General features: G+C 40.9%; 1 protein-coding gene across 3 annotated transcripts in view; it reads right to left on the bottom strand.

The window, feature by feature from the left end:
* Window positions 1-26,454, bottom strand: part of igsf9ba (immunoglobulin superfamily, member 9Ba) — a 76,094-nt gene that overhangs the window by 25,770 nt on the left and 23,870 nt on the right. For all 3 annotated transcript variants that reach the window (XM_025898035.1, XM_025898036.1, XM_005459584.3), the window contains exons 3-7: window positions 19,721-19,867; window positions 11,415-11,566; window positions 6,947-7,064; window positions 4,361-4,502; window positions 1,659-1,804 (exon numbers count right to left, since the gene is read on the bottom strand). In XM_025898035.1, coding sequence (XP_025753820.1) covers window positions 1,659-1,804; window positions 4,361-4,502; window positions 6,947-7,064; window positions 11,415-11,566; window positions 19,721-19,867 — 705 coding nt within the window. The remainder of the gene's footprint in view (window positions 1-1,658; window positions 1,805-4,360; window positions 4,503-6,946; window positions 7,065-11,414; window positions 11,567-19,720; window positions 19,868-26,454) is intronic.

The raw sequence follows: 26,454 nt of genomic DNA, 5'->3' as shown, positions 1-26,454 counted from the left end.
TAAGGTCTCACCACAGCATTTTAATCAGGTCGAGGTTTGGACTCTGACTGGACCGGTGCAGCATCTCGATTCTTTTCTTTTTCAGTCATTCGGTTGCTGCTGTGCTTGGGATCACTGTCCTGTAGCATGACCCAATTTCAGCCTTTTCAGCTTTAGCTGTCAGACAGACGGCCTCGCATTTGACTCTTTGAATACTTTGGTATAAAGAGGAGTTTGTGGTCGACGCAATCAGTGCAAGGTGCTCAGATCCTGTGGCTGCAAAAAAAACCCTCCCCCGCTGCACCGACAGTCAGGACGAATATTTGTGCTGAAATGTTGCGATTGGTTTGCAAAGGACATTCCTCCAGAAGTCTTGTGGTTAGTTCAGATGCAATTCTGCAAACCTATGATTTGGTTTGGTTTCTTCTAAACAAATGATGACACTGCTTTACATGTCATCTATAATTGTTCACCTGAGGTTGCACTTAAATCATTTTAAGACCTTCTAAGGTCTGCTCCCAAACCATGAATCTACATCAACCACAACAAATAGTATTAAGATGCTGTTTCATAAATGCTTCACCTATAGCTGTTTCTGTTCATGTTTAAGAGATAAATTAAAACATCTCTGGAGCATTTTCAAGGACTGGGAAAAATCAGAGAAGTAGAAAAAAATCTCCTGACATGTAAGGAACATAAAAGGGGTGCTGAAAGGGGAATTAGTGGAAGAGAAGATTAGGCAGCAGCCAGCAAGAGAGTTCTCAACATAATCACTGCACATGCATGTGTGTAAGCAGTGTGCACAGGAAGTGGTGAAGCATTACAGCCTCCAAAAGGTTTTTTAGTGTTCAATGCAAATTTTCTCGAGTACTATCATTTCTTTTTTTAAGCCGAGTGAGTGAAATTTTGACATCATATTTCTGCACATATAAACTTGCTAAGTTACAGAAGATACTTGGCTCCGCACATAAAACCCATAAAACATCCAGAAAACTATTGCACAACCGTTGAATTTCTGCTTTGCTAGTCCAAGAAGTTGTTTACTCTGAGTTAGGAGTGTTTTTCGTCTCTCCCGGGGGTGATTCTCAGCTGCTTCATATATAAAGCCGGAGTTGGTTTTACATGGACCATCAGGACATTGGTTTATCGCCTGCTGTATGTGAGGCTAGTGATGAAGTCAGTGCCTGCAGTGCTGTGAATCCCCCAGCTCCCTCTCATAGTGTAGCACAGTAATCAATGACCAGCAGCAACTTGGGAGCAAATGAGCTCTGCACAGTGGACTTATGATGAAACGTCATGTGTCTGGGAGTGGCGTTCTTCTCTCATCACTCACAGCCACAATCAAAGGAGAGCTGGAAAAATTGAGTCTGGGGACGAGTTTGTCTCCATGTTTGTGCACAGGAATGAGGCTGGAGCCGAAATAGATTATAATACAATTCCTAAATTCCAATGAGAGTGAGAAAATGGTCAAATCAAAACTCTGCTGCCTTTCTGCAACACCTGACCTTGAAATTCAAGAAGGTTACTTTGCATTACAGGAGCAGCGCAGCCAAATACTACAGCAGCCTCCAGCACGAGCAGACTCCATACTGCTGCTGCTGCTGCTGCTCCTCACACGGCTCGCTGTACCAGCTCCCCGCCCCTCCCCCCTCCCACTTTGTCGTCATGGCAACACTCACACTGAACAGTCAGGTAGGCTGATGCTGAGGGCGAGATACCGAGACTGTTGCTCGGACTGCAGGTGTACTTCCCAGCATCCTCCGGCTTGACCCGGAAGATGATAAGGGTGCCGTCGATGAGAATGCGCACTCGGAGCTTCAGATCGCTGCAAGAAGACACAGACGTTTTATCACAGCGTGTTACTGAAGCACACCGACAGGACAGGGCACACATCTATGGAGCTAAATTACATCAAGGTGCCATAAGAGAGCAGCAGAGAGTCAAACAGAAGCCAGCTGAGAGGGGTCCAAAGAACACTCTGTACAGAGCAAGAGACTCAAATAAATCTGCTAATTGCCATAACTGCCAAATGGTACAGCCCTCGTGGTTTCCCTTTAAATAAAAAAAAAAAGACAGAGCAGACGATATTTATTTATTTTTGTTTGTTTGTTTTAAATAGATACTCAGTACTCACTCAGTACTTTAATATTTAATTACTTTAAACTAAAAAAGCCTTTAAATAAAAAGTAAACATAAAAAAGACCTTCAGGGCCTTGATAATGGTTGATCATTTATTATACAGATGAGTTATCACATTTATTTAACGGGATGATATTAATACTTCTAGAAAAGAGCTGTTAAAGATTATTTTGTCAAATACTTTATCGGTAACTAACATGTTTGTCACACTGAGCTTCACAAATTGTTGTTGATACTTGGTATCTGCTTCCTCCTGCCTTCAGCTTATTTGTACTTAATGAGAGTTTTGAGCATCTACAAAAAATGATCATCAGCATCAGTAAATCAGTAAATTTGATTTAAATTAAATAGCAACAAAAAATTAGAAACCCCATATATAAGTTACATAACTTTGGTTTCAATTATTTAATTAGTTGTTGCAACTAAATCAGGATCATTAACATTAATGCTGACTATATATTATTTATTAGTAACTAAAAGAGCAGCCAAAGTGTATTTTCAATCATTTCTCATTTTTTCTCCAACACCAAACAAACAGCAAAAGTGAAAATGAGAATCAAACCAAGAGAACGCCAGAAGGTCACTGCCATAGCGGCTCATTTGGCTCACGATCCGTCACAGTTCACCGGTTAGGGTGAAGACCCATTAGGCGATCACTGTGTGCAGGTTACATTAAAGTTTAATCCAGAAGGAGTAGCGATTCCTTGTGAACTGTGGACGACAGGATGGACGACGGAAGTCTCACCCTGGTATAAACTCATCAGTCTTTTGGCTGGATGAGCTAAAAGATGTAAAAATCACACTGGTCCTCTCTACAACAACACAGGCTGAACATTTGGCTCAGAACACATGACCGGATCGGTTCTGTTACACGCATGAAGGGATCAACAATTAACTATTAAAATTCATCATGATGTAATCACATCATTTTTATGTATAATCAGATTTTTGTGGAAATGTTACAGGTGTGAAATAAAAATGATGAGATGTTTTTAAAAACTGTTCATTTTAGCCAACAGCTAAGTGGTTGTAGCAATCGGCTAAAACGTGACATCACAAGATCTAACGTAGTCAAGAATCTTCATGGGCTGAAGGTGTAACTGTGTGCCAATTTTGGCTGCTCAAGTCCTGATCATGTAGGACTAGTTCACAGGCAAACAAACAGAGGATTTGTCTATTGCAGAGGAGCACACACCTAGTCTATAAACACTTAGGAACAGGGTACTGTAGGCTGCTATTTACATTTTATATGCACATTTAATGCACATTTTTATTATATTTTTCCTTTTATCAAGTGTTTATATAGATCAAGCCCTTTACAACTTGCTGGTTTTGAAAGGAAAAAGATCAATAAGCCAAATTTAAGTACCATATGGCACATATAGCCAGAGTGTTTATATATATGCACCAAGCTAGCAAATCATGTGATCATTTGCTAGCTGTTCTTAAAGGCTATGCTTTGCTGTAAGCTGCTTAAATTAAACGTGTCTTACTTCTAACACTTGGCAATAGGCTCTTGGTGTGCAACCACTAAAAGTTAGATCAGTGCAGTCTTCAGTGCATAAATTCTGACTGTCTCATCATAAAGAATTTTATGCAAGTCCCTCAACTAAATCTTTCCCATCCTGTAAAATAAATAAATAAAAAAAAGTCAAGATTGACGTTACAAAAGCTGTTTAAAATTAGTATGGAAACTTCCTCTGTGAAAGTCCTTCAGACACTTGTTTTCACCGCCAGTCAAAACCCTATTCACTAGCTCTTCCTTCCCACTTGTTCTGTCTGTCACTTTCTCACTGCAAAAGCCTCTCAGACTCTAAACACCAGCTCTGGGGAGCCTGCAGAGGTCCTGGCTACGCTTCATATCATCACCGCATGAGAGGCATATGATGACACAAGGCCTGAGTCATGTGATGTTGTCACCAGAGCGCACTAACTCGCCTGGCACGCTCCAGACGGACCCCCGGCAGGCCCACTCTTACTGCCTCTGGGGTCACAGCAGGGCATGGCACACACAAACTAAATACCCTTGGACAGTCGCTCAAAACACAGCACAGCAAAGGGCTCAGAGACCCGCAATGTCAATCACATCACAAAAGCTCAGGGATAAAGGCCTTATGCAGCTTGCCTGGTGCTGATTTAAATCACTAAGTCTTAACCTCACACAAGTGCTTAACTAACAAGTTTCCCTACACTGAGAGCGAGAACAGCGACAGTACAGAAGTGAACTTGATCATAACTTTACTTCTTGAAGTAGACGTTGTCCTCTTCCCAAAACCAGGTGTAGGTGAGGTTGCCTGGATATGCCTCTGCTTGGCAGGTAAAGAGTGCATTCTGGGATATGTTTACAGTGACGTTCTCTGGTGGTGAAACGATGTATGGAGGCCCTGAAAGAAACAGAAACAAGTGTTAAAAGCGTTGAAGCAGGCAGTCTTTTTTCATTCCACCTGATGAATGTTAATTCAAAATTTCTGTCTTTTTACAGCTTTGGTTTTCATCTCCATTTCAGCTTTTCCAGCTGCTAAATAATCCACTCAGGTCCATTTCCAGAAAACGAAACAGAAAGATGGCACTGTGTTTATCTAGGTATATACTGTGTAGGCTTTGCCAACGCCAAAGAAGGCATTTTAAAACCAAATCAGCCATAATGTTTGCAGTACACACTCATCGGCCGTTTTTATAGGTGTTCAACTGCTTGTCGATGCAAATATTTATAGCAACTTTGGGATGCGGAGGATCACAAGACAGCCAAGGTGTATCTAATAAAGTGTCCAGTGAATACTTTCTAATAGTTTCAGCTGGTTTCTAACATCTTTTGTTTGTGGATGAACAGTCACTGTCTAAAAAGGTTTGTAGCAGATGTTTTATGCCGCTTCATAAGGTCAAACTAATACAGTAAAGCTGACAGTGGATGAAACAGTGAGCACAAAGATACTAAAAACTTCCTGTGGATTTGTTCTTCCTATTTAAACCTATTTAATGTGGACTTTGCACCACCCAAAGCTATTGTTTTATTTTTACTTTAAAAAAATATATATTATTGAATGTTAGGCATATATCATCACCTTCGCATGAGACACCAACATAATAATTTAATCTTTTAAAACCTGAACAATTTATTTTTTTCCAAAATAAAGTGTTTCTTGAACCTTCTTTTAAATAACATAAATGAATATTAATTTATATATATATGCTTGTTTGTTTTGCAATTTATTGTTTAAAAAAGTACAATCTATTCAGGTTTTTTGGGAGGAAAAATTACATTGATAATACCCAAGTCTCAAAATCTCATGGATCAAAGATGGTAAACTAGGGGTTAATGGGTTAAGCAATGTAGTGAAACAAGAACCTTCATAATAATGTCCCCTGGGGTCTTTGGGGGGCTAAGACAACTAAAGTGAACTGCAACTGATACATCAAGATGATTTATGCACAGGTTCTTTCTAAAAAAAATCTAAAATCTAAAATAATAAAATGGTAATTACATAAAGTATAGAGAAGACAGCTACACTGCATGCAGGCTTTCACACCAACTTTGTTCTTTCAGGTGCAAATCCGGGTGAGAAAAGGCACACACTAAGTAATATTTACAGCATATATCATCACAGTCTGATTTAAAATACAATAAGCAGCCAACTGTTGTAAACTTAATACTAGTCAGCATTCTGGTTTCGCATGCTTCACACTGTAACCTTTTTCATCTCCTGAGGTGCTCTAGATTTGCTCTTAGCGCTCAATAAAACAGCAGAAGCCATGAAAGGTAAGCTGTCTTTTATGAGAAGGCCCAGATACAAACCTCCTGTTTGTTCACCTCTGAGCATGCACAGCCTTTTACATCACTGTGCAGATGTCTCACATAACAATTAAAAACAGATCACCAGACTGAGAACCATGACTCCTCAGATGTCTCCTGGTTATTGCTCCGCGTGTGCGAAGTAATCGTGTCTCTTATTTCACGGTGTTATTCGTGGTAATATTCAAACAAGCTACAGCATCAACCTTTTTTCTTTTTGTGGTTTTGGTCTTGTTATATTGCAAAAACACTGCAATGTCTACAAAACTACTATGAAAGATTTCTGTACATTTATCATATAGGCATATCATGACTGAGACCTCTTGCATGAAGATAGGAGAGAACAGGTATCGACTTGGTACTTCCACCAGAGGCCTGAAGCCTTAATGCAGTTGTATCTCATGCACCAGCAGTTAGAGTCTTTAGTAAGTTACAAAACAATCACCTTGTTTGCAGTGTGTGTGTGTGCGTGCCTCCATTTACTGTACTGCGAAGGAGTGGAGTTATTTCTCTGCTATGTTTGCACCTACAGAAGTCAAGCGTTAAAATACACCTTAAAAGCAAGATGCTCAGTTGCTTGTTAAATACACACTGTTAACTCCCCCAAGCCGCGCTGTATCAAGAGACCGAGAGAGGCTGCTATCACAACCATCTATCTGATCTGTGTCTAGCAGAGAGCCTGGTTAATGGACCGGAGACAGACAGTGACGCGCTCTCAGACAGATCCTGTTGTATACACATGGCTGTGCACACATTCACATACAGAGGCCCCAGACTGAGCTATTGACTGCCCGATACAGACTCAGAAGGTATGTTACATACATCAGTACACCAGAGGAGTGCAGAGCTTTGCCTTTAAGTATAAATAATGAAACCTAACTACTATATCGATGCGAGCAGAGCGGTATGCCTCCGGTAGAGACGGGGAAAGATTTTTCTTTTCATTGAAAAATCTGGCAAAATATCCAAACACATTCGGATTCGACTTTTATATTTGTAACTTGTACGTCTGTTTTACTCATCCTGTGGAGACATCACCTTGAACCAACAGACGGGTAGTGTGGAGCACTTCTCCCTGGTCGCTGTAGGCTCGGCATGTGTACGCCCCTCTGTCATCTCTGGTGATGCCAAGGATGGTTAGTCTGCCATCGTGTACCTGCAAATGAATGGGCAGGAGAAAGAGATAAACATCCAGCCTTTAAGTGGCAAATTTAAAACTTAAAAGCCCTCGTTATGTTATAATTAGAATGACATCATATAGATTAATAGAAGTACAATTGTTCCTCAAATGTGTTCTAAAGTATTTCAGATCATGTAGTTTGTTAAATTTTACTACAGGTCAAGGATTCACGCAAAAAAAAAAGACTTCAAAGTCACGAGTATGTCATGCTTTATTAGCTCCAGGTGTGATTCCTGCATATGGTCACCTTGGTAACGTCTAACTCAGTGTTACCGCACATCGCTGCGTGCAGGCACTGATGAGAACCAATAAGTGGCGAGGAAAAACACATTAACCAAACCTCATAAATTATGCAACAGGTGGCGAGAGGCTCTGTCCATTCATGTCACACACAGCTGTAGTCTGTCCATTCACACAGCTGAGCGGAGAATCTGCTGTGCCTGCAGAATTATTGCTATTCATCTGTCTCTCAGATGTTTTATGGAACAACCAGAGCAAACAAAGCAGAGCTTAACTTTTGCGAGGTTGTTGGGGAGAAGCATCGTCGTCATAACAATGTTAATGGCGAGATAACACCCTTGTGTGTGGCACACTTGGTTCTAGGAGTGTAAACTAACCACTGATTTAAAGTGAATTTATTGCCTTGTTGGTTCAAACATGACTGAAGGAATGAAACTGTTTTTATTTTTAATAGAAAAATAATGCTCTCTTTTCCAATTCCAGTTCACCTCCTTCACATGCAATTTACTTTAAATGATCTTCTCTTATTCAAGGCTTATATAAAGCCTAAAATGAATTACGTTGATCGTTAGCGGCATTCACTCACTAAAATCGAAATCAAAAATTTCTTTGTGTGATTAGTGCAAAATTGTTCGGTGAGCCAAACTGAGCATGCCATAAAAGAATGATTGCAGTCCAATCATCCAATCATCACCCATCATCCAATCATCAGGTATTTTGGGATACCAGGTGAGAATTGGAGATCTGGTCTGAATTTATGCTTCTACACTATCTATGCCATGGGGTATTGTAACCAGTAATCCCTTCTGAAAACCTAAACTGTAACTTGTGCCATAAGATGATGTATAGCTCCCTAGAAATGTGACGATGCAGCCCGGGCAGCTCACAACAACTGCGACTGGCCCACTCACTACCCTTGTTTCCTTGTAACTCTAATGCTAACTAGTGCGCTGGCAGCAAAATCTATGTAGGCTCTACATAGATTCAGTGCAGACATAAAAATTTGTAGCCAATTCGTAAGTGCTTTAACCTGCATTATTTTTTTAAATGACCAATAGGAGAGTTGTAAATAAAACCTGTCTTTACATAGAGTTCTTTGGAAAAACAGCCTTTGGTTCCTTTGCTCTTTGCCTTGTTATGAAGCATGAAGCTCAATATCAACGGTGGCTACATCCATCTTTTACATACAGTCTATATTTGGACCGAACAGTGAAAAAAGGAAACATCAGAGACTGAAAAACGTAGATTCAATTCAGTAAGTAAACTTAGCTTGTGTTTTGATAGAGCCTCAGGCACACAGGCCTAGAGACTGTTTGACAACTGTCTGTCAGCCAGTGGATGTAAGAAAACATGTGTATTCTCCAACCAGTTGGCAGCTGTGGGGGGTTGCTAGCTATCGCTTGGTGAAAATGACCACACAGTGGTATACAATTCTGCATGTTCTATGCAAACGATGAGCAACTACGGCAATCTGCCAACAAGCGCCAGTAACCACTCACCTACTAAATGGGGAATACACACTTTTTCTAGTGACCAGCGCTTTCCAAGTGGTGACCAATCGGTTATAAGGTCTTGACCAAAAGCCACTGTGATTGGCCCATGACCCTTACTGTGCAATAAGTTAGCACAGTAGAAGTGAAAGGTCATGAGCAACCTTGTGGTGTCTGTTTTTTTCCATTGACTTCTTGTTCTTTTAAACCAGAATGTTTTGGTCATTTAGTTCTAATCAACAAAGAGATCATATGAAACTATTCTGGAACATAAACTTTCCCTTCCTAGAAAGTCTAACAAACCACATCCATGTGAGATTTAAGAGGTATGTTTAGCCAACATTCAGGTCCCACAACTTTTATTTTGAAACTATTTTTCAACCATTAATAGACATCGACAAAAGACCGCCATCTGACAGATATTCAGTGTTGAAATGTTTGCTGGAAACGTTCAGTCAGAGGCTGAGTGTAACACAAACAAAGACACTCATGCACAAAAGGTTATTTTTAGCTAGCTTGTCATTGCTAGCTATCAAGCATGTTTCGGGGACAGCGTGGTCTAGCATATTTTTAAATGCTGGCATTTGTTGTTGCACTGAATCTATAAAAGAGTCTAAACCACTGTTAGATCAAATCATTAAACTCATTCACACCACAAATGCAGCAGTGATGTTAGCACACAGTAATCTTAACAGAATCTAAAGATGTACTAGTCGTCATTCTGATCCAATAGTTTCTGTGCCATAGCTGAACTCAATCCAAGGTGAGTGTGAGGAAAGTAAACAGGAACTTTTCATTCGACAAGGTGAGGCACAAGATGAAGGCAGAATTTCAACTTCTGTCCTATGCACTTCACTCCAGTGAGAATGACATTTGGTTGGCTGCCGCTGCCTTCCTGAGTTTTTTAAAAGTCTTCTTTTTCAGTTTCCTGGTTACTTAATACATCTTTTTTTCCAGGCTTTAAAAAAACAAGGAAAGTAAAGAGAGGAGAAGAAGGAGGAGAATGTGGAGGAGGAGTGTTTCTGCTCCTCTCTAACCCCGTCTGTCACATTCCTCCCTTTCTCCATGACGTCTCCATGGATCTGAGCATGTGGGTGAGCAAACATATCCTAATGCTCCCTATCACACACACACACACACACAGCTCTCCTCTCAGCACAGAAAGGAGCTCTCCCGAATTTTAGGGGAGATGCAGCGAGAAACAGGCGAATGTACGAGGGGAGGCGATAAATGCAAAGTGAGGTTATTAGAACTTGGCATTTGGCTCTCACTAAAGATTTTCCTTTTTAGTGCAACATTCATATTAGGGCTAATGTAATATTGATGCCGAAAAGGGGAGATTAATAATGCATCAGAATGTTGTCTAATCGTTTACTGAGGGAATGGTGTTAAAGAGAGGCGACTGATGGTGGGGCAAAAAAGGCGAAAATGAAAGGAAACGAGGCCTTTAACAGACACGCTTCTGAGCTGCTGTCACTTCCTTTGCTGTATGTTACACAGGCAGCTGCGAAAAGGTGATAGCGCCCGCAGCAGACTGCAATATCAGACACATACGAGAATGTGAAGGCATGTAAGCACCTTTGAAAAATCCTAAAAACAATTACAAGCAGTATGAAAAATTACCATCGTTGCTACACTTGTTAGACACGATCAGCAATCTGCTTGCATCTGTTACAGGCGTTTGTGCGTGTGGTGTGTGTGTGTGTTTTGTTTTAGCAATAAGCTGATGTTTGAGTCAGCCTCCCATATCTAACTTAACTTCTGCAAGACTAACTCCACAGATGAATTTGCTGCATTCAGACGTGTAGGTGTGGGTAGTGCTTCTCATAGTATAGTGAGAGCAAGCGATCCTCCACTCCAGAGAAAGTGACACTTGCACCGCTCACTCAAGATTCGACATCCTGTGGCTCTAATGCATCATCGCTCGTTGAAGCTTTTGCCGCTTTCGAATCATCTGTCATGGAGCTGTGGGTTGACTGTCTTTGATTTGTTGCAACTAACACCACAAACCTGATTTAAATGTTTGCAAGCACTGAGGCAGTGCCAGAAATATCCTTGCCATGACATCAGTCTGTCTGCATTTGGGAGTTTTAAAAAAAAGGTAAAAATCAGGCATCACCAGACAACAAAGAGGGCTCAGAAATGTGAGGTGCGCCACTTAGCTGTGCTTAAAATTGTTCAGATTATGCAGGGTTTATTTTTATTTTTCCTAACGACATCACAGGGAAAACAGAACAGCCTGACTGTCAGTCATCCTGGACCGATGACATAATTGTTTCCTAAATAGCCAAATATCTGCAGCTTTCCACTACTTGTACACCAAGTCTGTGGTGCAATATGTTTTAAATGTACAAAAACGATGGGATGGTTTTGCTGTTTTTTCAGACTTCGGACGACACATCAGGTTTAGAGACTAAACCACAGCTCATGAAGCAGCTCAACAATAGAATAAACTGACATTAGCCGGAGTGAGACATAGTCCATAACATACTGTCAGTACAGATGGGCTCAGCGGATGACGCCATCTGTGCACAAACCCCACTTCTATTTTTGCACACAATCATAAATCTGAGTTATGGCCATGATATTTTCTTACCGAGTATTTTGCGTTGGTTGCAAGCTCCTCCCCCTCCCTCAGCCAGCTGATCATTGGTTTTGGATTTCCCTGGGCAGAGCAGCTTAGCGCAGTGCTTCCCCCTTCCTTCGCCTCCACGTATTGCGCCGGCGTCTCCGTGAATGAAGGTGGAGCTGGGGAGAACAGGACGAGGAATTCTTGGTACCATCCCAGAATCCAGACAGAAAAATCTCAAAAGCTATTCTATGGACTGGCACAGGGCCTTTTCCCTCACTGCTTCCTAAGCACAATCACAGATTGTCCTTACATTGTCCTGGATTGACTGGTGCAGTTGATTGATTGGATTGATTCAATGGTAACCAGATAATGTGTTAAAAAGTCTTTTATAACATGTTACTTCTGACTTTTCAGGCTGCCTTACCTCATAATCATCATCACATGTTAAATACTTTGGTTCATCACTAAATACCTGTATATTACTTTAACATAAGCCTCACATGCAGCTTGTGTTTAGAATTAAAAGATGCTCATTTTTTATTTGGAGAAAGGTGGAAGAGACACACCAAATGACCAGGGGTGGAATCACCCGGTCCTCAATAACACTCCTGCAGCACCTGTTTCATCTGTTTAGCTACACCATCAAGCAAAGTATCTCTATGGCTAAGAACAACCTTACTGAGGTAGCATGGCAGCTGACTTATGAGTGCAGTCCTTTTTTTTTGTTGCTTTTGTTTTGGAGAAGTTTGGAAAACTGTACTGTAGTTTGCAGTGCTGTTGAATTTGTGTTACACTCAGGGATTTCCCAAATAGCACAGCAAACTACAGGCTCCAAGATGACACAGAGTCATTGAATCAACACCAAGATGGCTTCAGGCATTCTGCCATTGGGCTCTTCTGCACGGCTGTTGTATTGCAGGCACATGTAGTACAGCTGTCCATTTTAGGGGGTATCTGTTTACAGCTGGTTGGGCAGTAGGATCACAAGTGGACAGCCAGTGGACATTTCCATTGAATACGCAATAGTAGTAATTTAAAATCACTTTACATCCTGAAGAACCTTTAATATTACAAAGAAAACCCCAGCAATGGGTGAGCACTTGGTGACAGTGGGGAGGAAGAACTCCCTATCAACAGGAAGAGACTTTCAGCAGAAGCAGGTGCAGCAATCTGCTGTGAGCAGTTCTAAAGTAAACAACAAACAAACAAAAGTACAAAGCACAGGATGGACTAGACAAAGGTTAACCCAGTCAACAAATGCGCCGGCTCATTTCAACTCCTGTCAAAAGTGCGGTTTTGTTTTAATAGTTTACTAGTTACGTACTAGTTTTTAATCCTAACAGTGGAAATGTGGATCTTATTGAGAGTTTGTTGCATGTAAGTCCTACACCAGAAAAACAGATCTGAAGCCAACAAAATAACCACGCTAATGTTGTGGAGACATCTTAGAGGCTTTTTAGATGTTTTATGATGTGATACCAATAATGTTAAACTATGTAAAACAATACATAAAAAATAAAACATTGTGTGTTATATTTTAGATCATCTCAATAGATAGTTAGGATTCAGTTAAATGTTTTAGTTTGATATTGCAAAGCAGCATTTGCTAGCAGTGGTTGGTGCTGCTCTCCCAAAGTGGGGGATAGGATCAGGGTTAGGGAGAGCACATACAAGTGGTATTAACCTGTGTCTATCGTGCGTTTTCAATCTCCAGCTGACCCCACGTGACCCCAAGATTTCTGTCCACAGTTATTTTGACTGAGCAAGGACTAGCTAAGAAAATGCATCCAAAATGTGTCAAGCAAAGAAGAACATGTGTACGCATGATTCAACCGTTGAAGCTGTCAGGCCAAAGTCATTTGTGACTTTGAGACACAGGACCCAAGCCAAAAAACCGACACAGTGGTGACATATTTTCCCGTTGTGTTTTCGCTGGGCATCAGGACAAATTAGTGTTTACAGTACAAAAGATACAAGGCCAAATGTGTCCCACGCCACCTCGGCAAGTTGTTTGAGTGAGAATAATGTGTCTCGGCGGTCATTTACACTTGTATTTAGCGCTGTCCACTCACGATCTAATTGTCCAAGACACATTTCAGAAATCTGAAGTAAACAGGGTCTAAGTCAAACAGGCATTCCTCAGATACGACATGATGTGGCCATGACAGTTTTGAGCAACACTTGCACAGTGGGACATGTACCAGGGTTGATAACAAGCTCCGCTGCAGGCTTCCTTCTTTTTGTTTTTTTTAATTCAAAACCACTTTGTAACACTGCTGCATTTCCACCTGATGTATCCGAGCTTCCCTAAGAGTCACACGGGAGCTGTTCACCAGCTCCTGCAGGCCAATAAACTGTAGCTTCCTCAGCCAGCTGCTTTCAGTGGTTCAACATAATATTTTGATTATAAATAGTGGCACTGTGTTTAGTTAAATAGGGGGAAAAAGGCACTGCTATACAAGTGGGTCACCGCTTGCCGCTGGGAGTGCTGCCATGCTTTAGACTGCACACAAGCACCTGGCATGGAGTAAACAAATTGGCCAATTAGCACATTTAGACATCTGCCTGTCCATACTGCCCTCTCACTCCCTAACACTCATTACATTATATGATACAGCAGATTAATGGAGATTCTAATAAAATGCATGACTGATTTACGTATCATGCAGTTGATGGGTCGGTGGTTACATTAAACGGGTCATGATGCATTATTTTAGTTAAGAGGCAACCCTGTGCCACTGCTTCACTATGTGTTTCTGCATGTATAGTATGATATATGTCACTGATTGTCACTGGTGGCTGCAATATGTATGCAGCCAAGTAAGTTTACTCAAGAAAAGCAACTTTAAGCTCATAAACAGTGACATGCTTCTGCTCCAGGACATTTTGTGTTTCTGTCAGTGCGCCCCAGGGCAGCTGTGGCTACAATGTAGCTTTCCATTGCCAGTGTGTGAATGTGTGTGTGAATGGATGAATGACTGAATGTAGTGTAAAGCGCTTTGGGGTCCTTAGGGACTGAGTAAAGCGCTATACAAATGCAGGCCATTTACCATTTACCATATCTGCTTTAATTTATACCAGTATTTCAGAGAGAAATGTATAAATATGTATAATAATACAGCTGGTGTTTCCTCTTTCCTACTTCATCAGTCATCTCACAACAAGTCCAATTTATGTTGTGATCTTCTTGACCTGACTGACTTCGTTGGGAACCACTCAACAAAACCAGATATTGGTAAATAGTAGAAAAATGCTGATTGCACTCTAATGCAGCAGCATTAATAGCATAATGCTGCTGCATTACACACCTGGTGAACATTATCTGTGTCCTTAAGAAAGAAGAAAAAAATCCAGCAAAGACCTGGCACCAGATATGAGAGAAGAATCTGATTCTTCACTTAATCAATCTACTGTTCACCGAAATCTGATCAGAAATGGCCGGGATAGAAAAAGACACAGTGGAAGACCATGCCATGGATTGGCCTCCCCAGAGTCTTCAACATTATCGAAGCATTGCGAGATCATCTTGACAGAGAACGGAACAAAAGGCAGCCAACGCCCAAAGAAGAGCTTTGAATGTCCTTCAAGATGCCTGGAGAACTATTCCTGAAGACTACTTGAAGAAAAGGAAATTAAAACTGTACTGTTTTTGCTTCATATACTGCATTACCTATTTTCCTAGCAAAATATAAGGAAATGAGGGATGGCTCAAGATTTTTACATATAGAGTATGGGTGGGTATATTTAGCAGGTAATATTTCTGCACTTTTACTCGTGAGACATTTGATTGTAACGTGGAAATTTTACAGCACTGGTACTTTCACTTAAGTGAATCACCTGAGTACTTGTTCCTCCACTGTAAGCGCTGTTATTAATTCTAATCCCCAAGCTTTTCTCAAGGGAATAAGCACCAGCTGACAGGAAATAGGTGGCACACATGGTGGTGCTGGTGACAGCAGCAGGCACTTTGGTCAACCTGGGATTTGTTTCACACTGTCAGGTACAGCTCGTCACAGAGGAAGTGTCACAATACTTGGGAAACCTGGGAGTTGCTCTACAAAAAAAGTAAGCTGAGCATTAAATCAGCGCCCTACTTACAGCATCTCTTCATCAATTATATACATTAAAAGATGTCTGGAGTTCCCAAACTCCCTCTGTTCTTCTCTGTAGGCCACGCAGCACATCAGCAGATGGCCTGGATGCTAAGAAGCAGGGTTCAGGCTGTTCTATTGAAGGCTTATTTACTCAAGACTGTGTTTGCGTCATTTTATTTCCTTGCTTGTTTTTTGGTTTTTTTTTCCTTTTCTTGTATCTGTTCCTAAGAGAATATGGAAAAATGGAGTACATATTTTCATTGATTTCACATCATGAGTCTCAAAGGTTTAAGTGTAAACTGCTGCAGAGAGAAGAAAGAGGCACTCAGTGACACTTTCCTCCCTCTTCTAATGTCAGCGTACTTAAGTTACTCCACAGCGTCTCATGTGTAATTAAGAGGAGAAACAATGGGACTTACTTCCTCTCACTTCTTCACTGCCACAATCCCATCCATCTCTTTTCTTTAGGTGGACTTAGGTTATTTTGTAGATTGGATGATCATACTAACATAAACTCTTAACTTCAAAAACAAATGTGCGTTTATCTCGGTTTGTTGCTTGCCTCCTCAAACTTATAGAAAGAGCTGCGTGAGCACAAAGGTACTTATGTCTGTCAGATTTGTTTTTAGTTATAGTGAAAAACTGATGTGAGTCATCCACATTTGTCTTTTCTAGGCATATTTTTGGAATACATCATAGCTTTTAGGAAAATTCCTGAACATATTCTAGAAATTTGACATGAACTCTGGAACAGGCTGTGCTGGAAGTTATCCCTACTTACTATGTATTTGAATGTCTGAATCATTAACTGTAATTCTGAGTAATAAACGGTTTACAAGTTCTACAACGTGTAAGACTAGTTTCTGTTCATTTAAATTAATACTAAAACGTTTGTTCATTTCCATCACAGTGAGACTTTTGTGACAAAAAAACATAATCATTTAAATCTTCAACCAGTTGAATACGGACATTTTGAAACAACTAACAAATACAATGTGCCTAAGGATAAAGCTTTCCTGTGCTTTAAGCCAGCGACAATATAGCAGCCTCGGTATGAGCAAAGGATCAGAGCAGTTATGATGAAAACTATGGAGACGAGTGAAAAAGAGAAAAGTCCTGTTGTCAGGTGAATTTACAAATACGCTGGAAAATGATGTGAATACCTGACATTTGTTTGTTATATCAATCTGTTACACCTGCTTGTGTTTGCTAAGGCAAAATATGTCAAGTAAAGCTTCAGCTCATTCTGATTTATTCCAGTACCAGAGCTCCAGTTAGAGAATATCCTGCAGTACTTAATGCAATTAATGCAGTTTAGGAGAACCCGAGAATAATTTTCTTAATGATGGACTTTTGAAGAAAAGTGAATTTTTGATTGTGTATGCTGTCAGTTAGACTTATTAAAAAGAAATCAGTATTGGCAAAAATTCATACCAGCATCAGCATCCACAGGGCAACAATTACAACCTGTGCACCTTTAATACTTTATTGCTTCATTGTCATTGTTTGTTCATCCAGCAGAAGGACTGACGAGCTTATGCACATTCTGCAGAATTGCTGCTGAATTTAGTGAAACTTGCAGACGAGGTTCACCAAATAAGTCTTCACCCAAAATGTGTTCAAGGTCAAAATCAAATCTGTCATTTTATATATAATAACCTGCGAATTGTGATGGATTGTGAGCCAGATAAGCTACTGTATCACTAACATTCTGGTTAATACTAGCACACGGTTATACAAGAGTCATAATAGAGAAAAACATTTGTTAATTTTAGCTTATTATTTTTGTCAGGGCATCTTATTCACCACACACACACACACAGTATTTAATACATGTTGTATGCCCACCTCTAATTTAAATTTAAAGTCTGAAGGGTGATTGTTCACCCCAGACTCACCATAGTGGACAGCACAGTGACTGACAAAGACAGATACACACGGGTAATAAATGGAGCTGACATTTGGGACCCAGTTGCATCGACCAAATGGGACCTAAATGCCAGGCCATCACTAACCCAGTGACATGGTGGCAAGGTCTGATTGTGTCTCTTTTTTTTCCCAAGTTTGAATATGCATGGATAAAATTAAAATCATGTGTCAATGATGGTGCAGTTTCTTTTTGCTTTCTTAAAAAGCTTACTGATGCTTGAGGACTATGCTTCTTGCAAAAGCAAGAAGAAGACGAGGGAGGGAGAAAACAGAGAGAGAGTAGCCTTAGTGTCTTTTTCGGGCACAAGGCCTTGCCATCTGACACCTGCCACTGAGTGGGCATGAATTCCCTCTCCGCTTGGCAGGAAGTTAAGGCCAGTCACAGGAACTCAAAGAAGCAGTATATGCAAATACCAACGGCCAAAGGAAATGAGTGCCCTTAGTGTCTGTGCCTAGGCCAGACGAAAATGGCACCTGCTTCCTTCACAGACTCCCATTTAGGGGACAACAGTAGCAAAAAGGCTTCATATGAACTCCCCTGTTAGATGTCTAGACGCTGAAACAGCTTTTGATTTTTTTCATGAATGTCTGTCTGTTGTTTACATAACAAAACTCCAACTAAATATTTATACCAGCAAAATATGTCCATCTGTGAGTAGAGCTGTGCATGCCCTCTATAGAGAGCCGCACTGCATACATACATGAGGTCATACAAAATGCAGACATATAAAATGCCAAATATACATGAGATTCAGGGATATTATTAGTTGTGTTGAAGCCAGAGGAGCTCCGTTTCTGTTGAAAGGCCTGACAGGATTGGAGAGCAGCACACGAGGGAGGGAAGGGGGGCAGTTGAAAGTGAATATTGATGAAGCAGCTACAGAGATGCAGTATGCCTACACAACAAGACATTCATACGCACACGCCTACTGACGTTCACAAACTCCAAACATCACAAGAGTGCGCAGGTGACGCTCACTATGACCGATTCACCCTATCCGACTTTAACCAGCAAACAGAGATTTCTTTCAGCCGCACACAAGCACGCGAAATGGGATGCTCTCGTGTCGGCTTTGACTTAACGTCCGTTACACGGAGCACGCTTTAGAAAATCATTTGCAATGCCCCATGTACTAACATATGGCAAAACACAAATTCAAAGCAAAGCACCGATAATCACCATTTTTACAAAGTGATTATGCTGTGCACTGGACAGTATAAATGATTTTTTTTTCACAGAGAATTTTGCACTGCAGTGTAATCACTATTCAAATATGAGAAAAATATGAGCATCTTGTAAAACATATGCGTGATCAAACTCGAAGTTCACGGACCAAAAATATACACGTGAATATACATGTGAATGAGCCTGACAGTACTTTGTCTCTAAAGTCTCTCTCTAACAGCACAGAGGATTACAGCTTTCTGAACTTAGAGTCTTGTGAAGCTTTAACGCAAGGAATTCAACGCTTTCGGCCTGAAGGTTTCTCTTCCAAAAGTCTGCTTAGGAAACATTCCCTGACACATAAAATCAGTAACCGAAAAGCTAACAAAAGAATTGCAACTGATAGTACTCCACAATCTCGTCTCCTGCACGAGTGTGCCGCGGTTTCTTTATTGCATCTTTGCTGCGCCGTGCATCTGCAGCAAGCATCAACTGTAAAACAGGAGCTTAATGCGAATATCTTTCCGAAAAAGGCTGAAACGCACAGAGTACAAAGGCATCGCTGTCTCTGGTGCGCCGCAACAATGTGAAGACACACTTCACACAGGAGTCTCTGTGCCGCTGGGGCATTCCTGAGAAATGCAAAGGTGCAGATTTTTTTTCCGCCTGGTCATCAGTTTGATGGCTCTCAGACTATCACAGACAATCCCTGCCGGAACCGCCTTAAACTAGACACAATCAATCCTCCTCTAACCAGACGCTCATCCCTTTTTTTCCTCGAGGCCTTTTATAAAGGAGCTACAGGAGTGATCTAAAACAGTGCCTGACTCAAATACACTGATAAACTTGAATTTTTCTGTAAATGAAAAATGAGTAAAAGAAGGAGGCCTGTAAGCAACTAAAAAAGGTCCAGTTAGCATAAAAGATTAAATGAAATTTAATATTTAAAGCAAAATAAATAAATAGATTTTTTCTAATAACAATGTACCATTCCCACATCTTTAATTGAAATGCCAATCTACATGATTATCATTATCATAAAAACACACGGAGCTTAAGCCGATCCTCTTTTCTTTTCTTTTTTGTCTTCACAGACTCACACTTCCAGGTCAGAAGGTAGGCTGTCTGGCAAGATGACTCACCATTGACTGTGAGGTGCACCCAGCTGCCGTTGTGGAAGGTGTCGTACTGTTGCTCCAGCATCAGGACCCTGCACTCATACCAGCCCTGGTCTTCGGAGCGCACTGGGTCAATCTGCAGGGAGGCCTTCCCATGCAGAGAGGCTCTACCTGCAGACAGCGGGGGGGGGAAAGCAGAATTAACCACTTCAGTACTTTAAATTTATCTTTACAGATACCACCATACACACACCCAAGAGCATTGCCGGTCACCAAAAAGATCCATCATAGCAGCTGGGGGTTAAGTGCTTTATTTTAGGGCAGTGGCTGTAAGAGTGTGAGTTTTATTTCTGCTCTGACAGTAGTCCACAGCTCACAGTCGTATAACATTTCTAAGCGTGTCCCAGATGTTCAAAAAATAATATATATAAACTAAAGATTCTTAGATTTTCCTTTTCCCTGCGAGGGCTCCATAAACTCAAGCCTTTTGATCCGCAAAGTCAGGTATGACAAACGGATTCATTTTTGAGGTCTTTTTCAAAACTGCTTACTTGTATTCAGGCACTACATCAGACTGGAGCCTTTCCAAGGACTAGATGGAAGGAAGGAAAACACTGGCTGCCAGTCTCTTGTAGAGCTAACACAGACAGACAGTCCCAAACACTTACTGTACAGTCATACTTACGGGCAATTTAGAGCCTTCAATCAACCTGACTTCTAAGTCTCTGAACTCTAAGGAAACACACACAGATATAAACAGCACGCAGAGTCGATTTAAGAGCAGAATGGTTTTGATATTATGAGGGAATATGGACATTTTCCTTCTTGTCGGAATGTCAAGCCCATAGCCTGCTTTAAAGAGGAGATGGTTATTTTAGTTTACAGCTGTTTGCGCTCATACATTAAACAGCTGACCTAGATCCAGCTGAAGATTTCTTCAGTCCTCTTAATACACAATTAAAAGAATACAGCCTTAATTATAATCAGCTTTTCCCATATTATGGGACCGATACTGGTTCACAGGCACTGCAGTGAGTGCGAACAGCAGAGCGTATGTGCTTAAAGTGGCAGAGACACAAAAAAGACCTCAAAAGGTGCTTATAGGCCAGATTTATTAGGAATGATGCTGGTAAATCAGTTTGTGCGCTAACGTCAATCACAAAAATTTCTGAGATCCCACATCTTGCATGCAATCTTGTCAATACCCTTTCTTTCTAAATACTGACACAAATGATTTTTCTATGCCAAATGTCACTGTATAGCAATCAGACGAACTACTAACTGAACAGGAAGTTTTATTTGTTGCTAATAGGTGTTTGTAGAAGTCTTTCCTCTAAGTTTATTAAAAAAGCCAAACTGCTGTTTCATAGGGTTACAACAGAATCCCTATGAGTGTCCCCAATAAATATATATATATATATATATGTTTATATATATATATATATATATATATATATATTCCCAAAATGTAAAACTAGTTCTTTAACTTATTAAATGTCACAGCTTTTACGAGCATCCACATGGGCCGAAGTATTATGATTTATCCTTAAAACTGCCAGTCACACCTTTAGCTGAATTTTAATACAGCGTTTGGTGTCGCTGTGGGAAAAGACCAGCTTTCCACTTCACATAAATGATCTTTCTTACGAAACTTCTCCATCCCCAACTCTTTTTACTTCAAGGCTGAGGATAAATTGGAATTCTAAAAGGAGGAAATCACAAGGGATGAGAGACATTCAGGAAGCCAGGCATGGTGAAATCTTCAGCTGCTAAGCTGTCTGTCTTCAAGCCTCCAGCCCGCTGCTCACATGGCTGCATCTGACAGCCCGACAGACTAAAACATTCGGATCTCCTCTGTCTGACGAGTGTTTGGAGATGGAGCATTTTTCCCAACTTTGATGTGTAGATGTTCTGTAAGCACTGTTTCCTCTTACTTCAGACTAAGTGTCAGGCAAATCTATCGACGCTGAGGGCGGGCTGAATTGCTCTACCAGTACAAAAATGCAATAGATAGATACCCAACCCTGGGATTGCTGCCGTGGCTGGGGTAGAAAACTGACGTTTTTTTTGTTAGTGGAAAATCAATACAGCACAGAGGAAGCGAGAGGAGCGCGGACTGCAGTCTTGCAGTAAAAAGGTAGCTCGTCTTTAAAAAGTCAGGGCTATTTTTGCCTGGGCATTGAAGTGCTGAGTGGGGTGGGTGGTGGCATGAAGGGTAGGGATCAGTCTCAGCTTCTGTTTGTCAAGGAGTGAGAGGGTGCTGCTGTAAACAGAGTTAACAGCACTGTATCCACGTCAGGATCGGCCTCCTGGGTATACACCACTTACACAGCACAGGGTTCTGTCTGCTGTGAAAACAGAGGGGCCAACACCTTGTTCAGATCACATCACAGGCTATGTCAGATAGGAAAGCTTTGAAAAGTAAATACTGAAGATCCAAAGTGACAAAGTTGGCAAACACATTGAGAAAAGACACATTTTAAGTCCGCTGAGTTTCAAATGTGAGTAAAAAGAATATGGCTAAAGGAAAAAGTTGTTGTAGTAAGAGTACAAAAAAATTGGAATTCAGTCTTTCCCCATTATAGAGTAAAACAACACATCATGGTTAATTCAGTAATCTAAAGCCTGGTGCACATTGCTTTTGGGTTAGTCGCCGATGGTTGGTCACCAGCAAACATCCCCGTGGTTTGCTAGTAGACTGGTTGTCTAGGTAGCGCTCTTATGTATTTACTACCCAGTCATTTGTCAGTCCTGCACTCTTATTGGTGGTCACTTTAAAAAATTTAATTCAGGGCTCCCTGTTTCACATTGCCTGCAGTTATTCCATCCATCATTGCTTGAAGTCGCTGAATATCATTGACTTTACATGAGCTCTCACTGCTAGGCGCTCGTCGTGCATTCCTTTGAACCTGATAGTTGGTCACTTGAGAATTTTTCAGTCACTGGTTGAGAAAAGATTATCTCAGGTTACTTTCTGTCACCAGTGGTTATTTTATTGTATATTGCATTAATTTTTCACACATCTTTTTTCCCATTTGCATTTGAACATGCAAACAATGGCACACATAAATCCAGAGCACCAAAGCACCAACTTCATCAAAATCATAAAGAAAATATTGGGACCTTCTGATCTTCATGTTTTACCTGCTTTAAACCTGGCTTTTTATTACACCTTTGCAAAACTTTGGAAAACAAAGTGTTTAAGCTAGTATAGTTTTTAATTCCCTGAATCAGCTTAATTAGAGACCTTTTTTTGTAGATTGTTGCGTTTGCTTCTTCCCAAAACAAACCCAATACCAAAAGTCAGATCGGTGAGGGTCGAGCCAGAGTCCATGTTGTACCTTATGACTATTTCTCTTCCATTGAAAGTTTTCATATTGTGAACAGTGCTGGGCTTGGAAGCAAGGGAGGCCGCCTGGTTTAGTTTCATGCTAAAGCTACCACACAGTCCACACTTGGAGGTACATCGCCTTGAAGCTGGAGAACGTTCCAGGCTCTGGTTGCCTCGGTAACCCACTAAAATATTTACTACAAGTTCAAACGTCAATTAACAGTGCTGCCGTGCTTTTATTGGATGTTGCTTCAGTCGCTCGCTAGGAAGCTGAGATAAATGTATCTTGGGTCACGCCCACTACAAATCACCAGCGGTTATTTTGCTAGCGGCTGCTTGAAGTCACCAAATGTCATTCACTTTCTGTGATCTCAGGTCGCCACATCGCTTGCAGTGTGGACGCAGGGTTTCTCTTCGGATCAAGCACACCTTGCTGCTTTTTAACGTGAATGTGTGGTTATTTTACTTTTATTGCTTTACCACATTAAGACCATCGTATTGCATGGCTGTCAGAAATTCCCATTTTGCTACATTTTTTGAATTATGTCATGCTAAAATGTCCACTATTGATGCAATACTACTAACAGGCTGCTCGTAACTCAGCCCCGAACAAGCAAAACCAAACTCTCTAAACAACTCCTCTTATTTTTAATATTAAGAAAAATGCAACACATTGCATCATCTCTGCATCCATCTGCAGATTACTGATTATTACGTATCGGTATTATCCACATGCAAGCTGGGGCTAAACATGGTGGCAAAAGAGATATGATTCAGTTTTCCAACAGCTTGTCCCAAAGCGGCAGGATCTGACACTAAAATTTCACAAGCTGCACATCTGAATTATTGATTGCGTCTTTGCTACAGCAGGCACAAAAATAGATGTTTTTTAATGTTATAATTTCCATATAGCTGCAGGACAAACTGGCAAACAAAATGATCCGGGATAGCAGAGAGATCTGTATAATTTTGCATTTTGCATTGAGTTAAAGAGGCAAAAAAACACACACACACAGCTGTAATGAAAACATCTCGTCTTAGATTTGAATGACACATCGAAATGATTGTGCTATAGGTCTCTTAACAGTCTTTAAGACCGGATAATTAACAAGACTGATTGGCCTAGACAAACCGATGCATTGAACCCGAATGGATTGCTGGAATCAAAAGTGCAATCATCACAGTAAAAATATGCGTGCAAGTAAGTACAGTATTCATGGATAATCTTCTCTGTTTTGGTAGCAGCTGTGTGATGGAATAATCACACATTTACTCTATTCATCAACTTTATTCATACTGAGTGATAACGATTCATGGGAATAGCCCAGATGAGCTCTGAGACCGCACGGGCCCATTAAGCGCCCAAAGGAGCATCTCATAAACTGCAGTCCAGTGTCATTATTACGCTGTCACCATGCACATGCAATCCCCAGAAACACTTTAATCTATGTAATGAGACTGGCCATATTCAAGTTGCATCTGTTCACTGGTAATTCCTCAACGGTGGACCTAATGCCACATGGCAAAGGCCCACTAGCAGAGTCCAAGTGAGCACAGTGAAGTGTTGAAAAGTGCTGTTTGTTCGCACAAAAAGCTGTTAGTCACAAGCCTAAACAGTGAAACACTTCAGCAGCTGCAACGTCTACTGTAGCCACTGTATAATAAAAAGGGGCGCTCCCAAGTCACTGCCATTAGGCTTCTTTGCCGTGAAGATCCTGCATTAAAAGCCCACCGGGAAGAATTCTAGTGATTGCTGTATTATTCACACGCTTTACATGATTCATATAAATAAAAGCAGAAAACGCTTTCGCGTCCACATTTAGGACACTCGAGCTGAGGAGGTAAATCCTCGGCTTCTTCGGGAAGCCACGTCTTCATTTATTTCACAGCCTATTACCAGGTCAGCCAGAAGCTTTGTACTTATAAAGAGGTGAGAAAAGCGAAGGGCTAAACCTGACCTCGTTCTGACAACTCACCATCTTATCACAGCCGCTGAGGCAACATCAGAAGAACCAATTTCCTGCTGTAAGGACTCAGCACAGAGGCTGCTGCAGACATACTGTCTTGACTTGTGTTACGCTGTGATGAATGTGAGGTAAACACATTTTGTACCCTAACCTTAAAGCAGCTATAATCAATAATTTTATATTAACAGCGGATCAAATTTAAAAGGGGTCGCCCGACTCTGCGGTTCAATTTCGACTCTGCGGAGCTCTGCGGCATCGTAGTTTTAATTTTACAGCGCACGGCTTTATTGTTTTCGTTCACTCTCACTGCTTTAGGACATCACTTTGGCCACAACTGTCAGCTAAGTTTAGAAAAATCCCAGTGTTAAGTATTGTGCCGGCACCAGGCAGCAGACAGACACGGTTAAGACATAGGTAGTGATCATAGAAATGCATTTAACAGCCAGGTTATTCTTTCAGGAGCTGGTAGACCAAAAAACAAGTAAAGTAAAAACAGAGTGATGCTCATGTTGCTCCCCATCTGCACATCTGCTTAAATAAAAACAGACTTGCAATAAATCCCCCATTAAAAAGATACAGCTTCACACATTAGGCACATTCATCTAAATCATTCTAAACTCCAGTTACATCTCTATAAAAGCAAAGATTGTTAGGCTTTACTAACATGAGATTACTTTTCTTTTTCTACATGTACATGTGGGGGCTTTTTTGATATACTTTACTGACTCTGTACTTTATGTGCTCTGTATATTTTATGAGTGTGTGGGACGGCATACATGTTCAATGCACTATTCAATTATTGTGACTGGTTTTTTCTGCTTTTCCTGCACAGCTCTGAACACCCAGTCGTTCTCGAGCCACATAAAAGCCTCGGTGCCCGATGAGCCACTCGCCTGATGCTCAAACAGCTGAAGTACGATTCTGAGGGGAAAACACTGTGGATCAAGCTGAAATTGCAGGTCAATCTTCTCAATGAAATACGACTGAGAGGTACACATGTACACAGCACATTTGCACTACAATCTGTTTGAAACCGGCTGTCAGAAATGGTCCCGCTCTCAACCAAAAGCTCATAATAAGGTCTGCAGCAGTGCAGGGAAATCTATATCCTGCGCAATCATAGAAATGTTTACCGAATGATTATAGTTATGCAGGACCCTTGGAGCTAAACATTGCAATGTTTCTGTACTAATATATCATTACTATAGCCATGAGCCACAAGATCGGGGGCTGACTTGACAGGTTGATCGAAGACGTCTTTACTGAAACAAGGTGAAACAACTAAAACGAGGAAAAAATGAGATGTTTTGTTATCTTTTTTTTGTCTTTATAGAATTACTGTGGCATGTGGGGAAAGATTTATTTCAATGCAGAATTAAAGGAGAAGAAATAAGCAGTTAGAAAAGTGACAGAATCCACCTATCAACAACTTAGATGGGGCAGTTGGGTTTATATGAGCA

The sequence above is a fragment of the Oreochromis niloticus genome, linkage group LG14 (genome assembly GCF_001858045.2).
Source record: "Oreochromis niloticus isolate F11D_XX linkage group LG14, O_niloticus_UMD_NMBU, whole genome shotgun sequence".
NCBI lineage: Eukaryota > Metazoa > Chordata > Actinopteri > Cichliformes > Cichlidae > Oreochromis > Oreochromis niloticus.
This window is presented reverse-complemented; position numbering and strand designations above follow the sequence as displayed.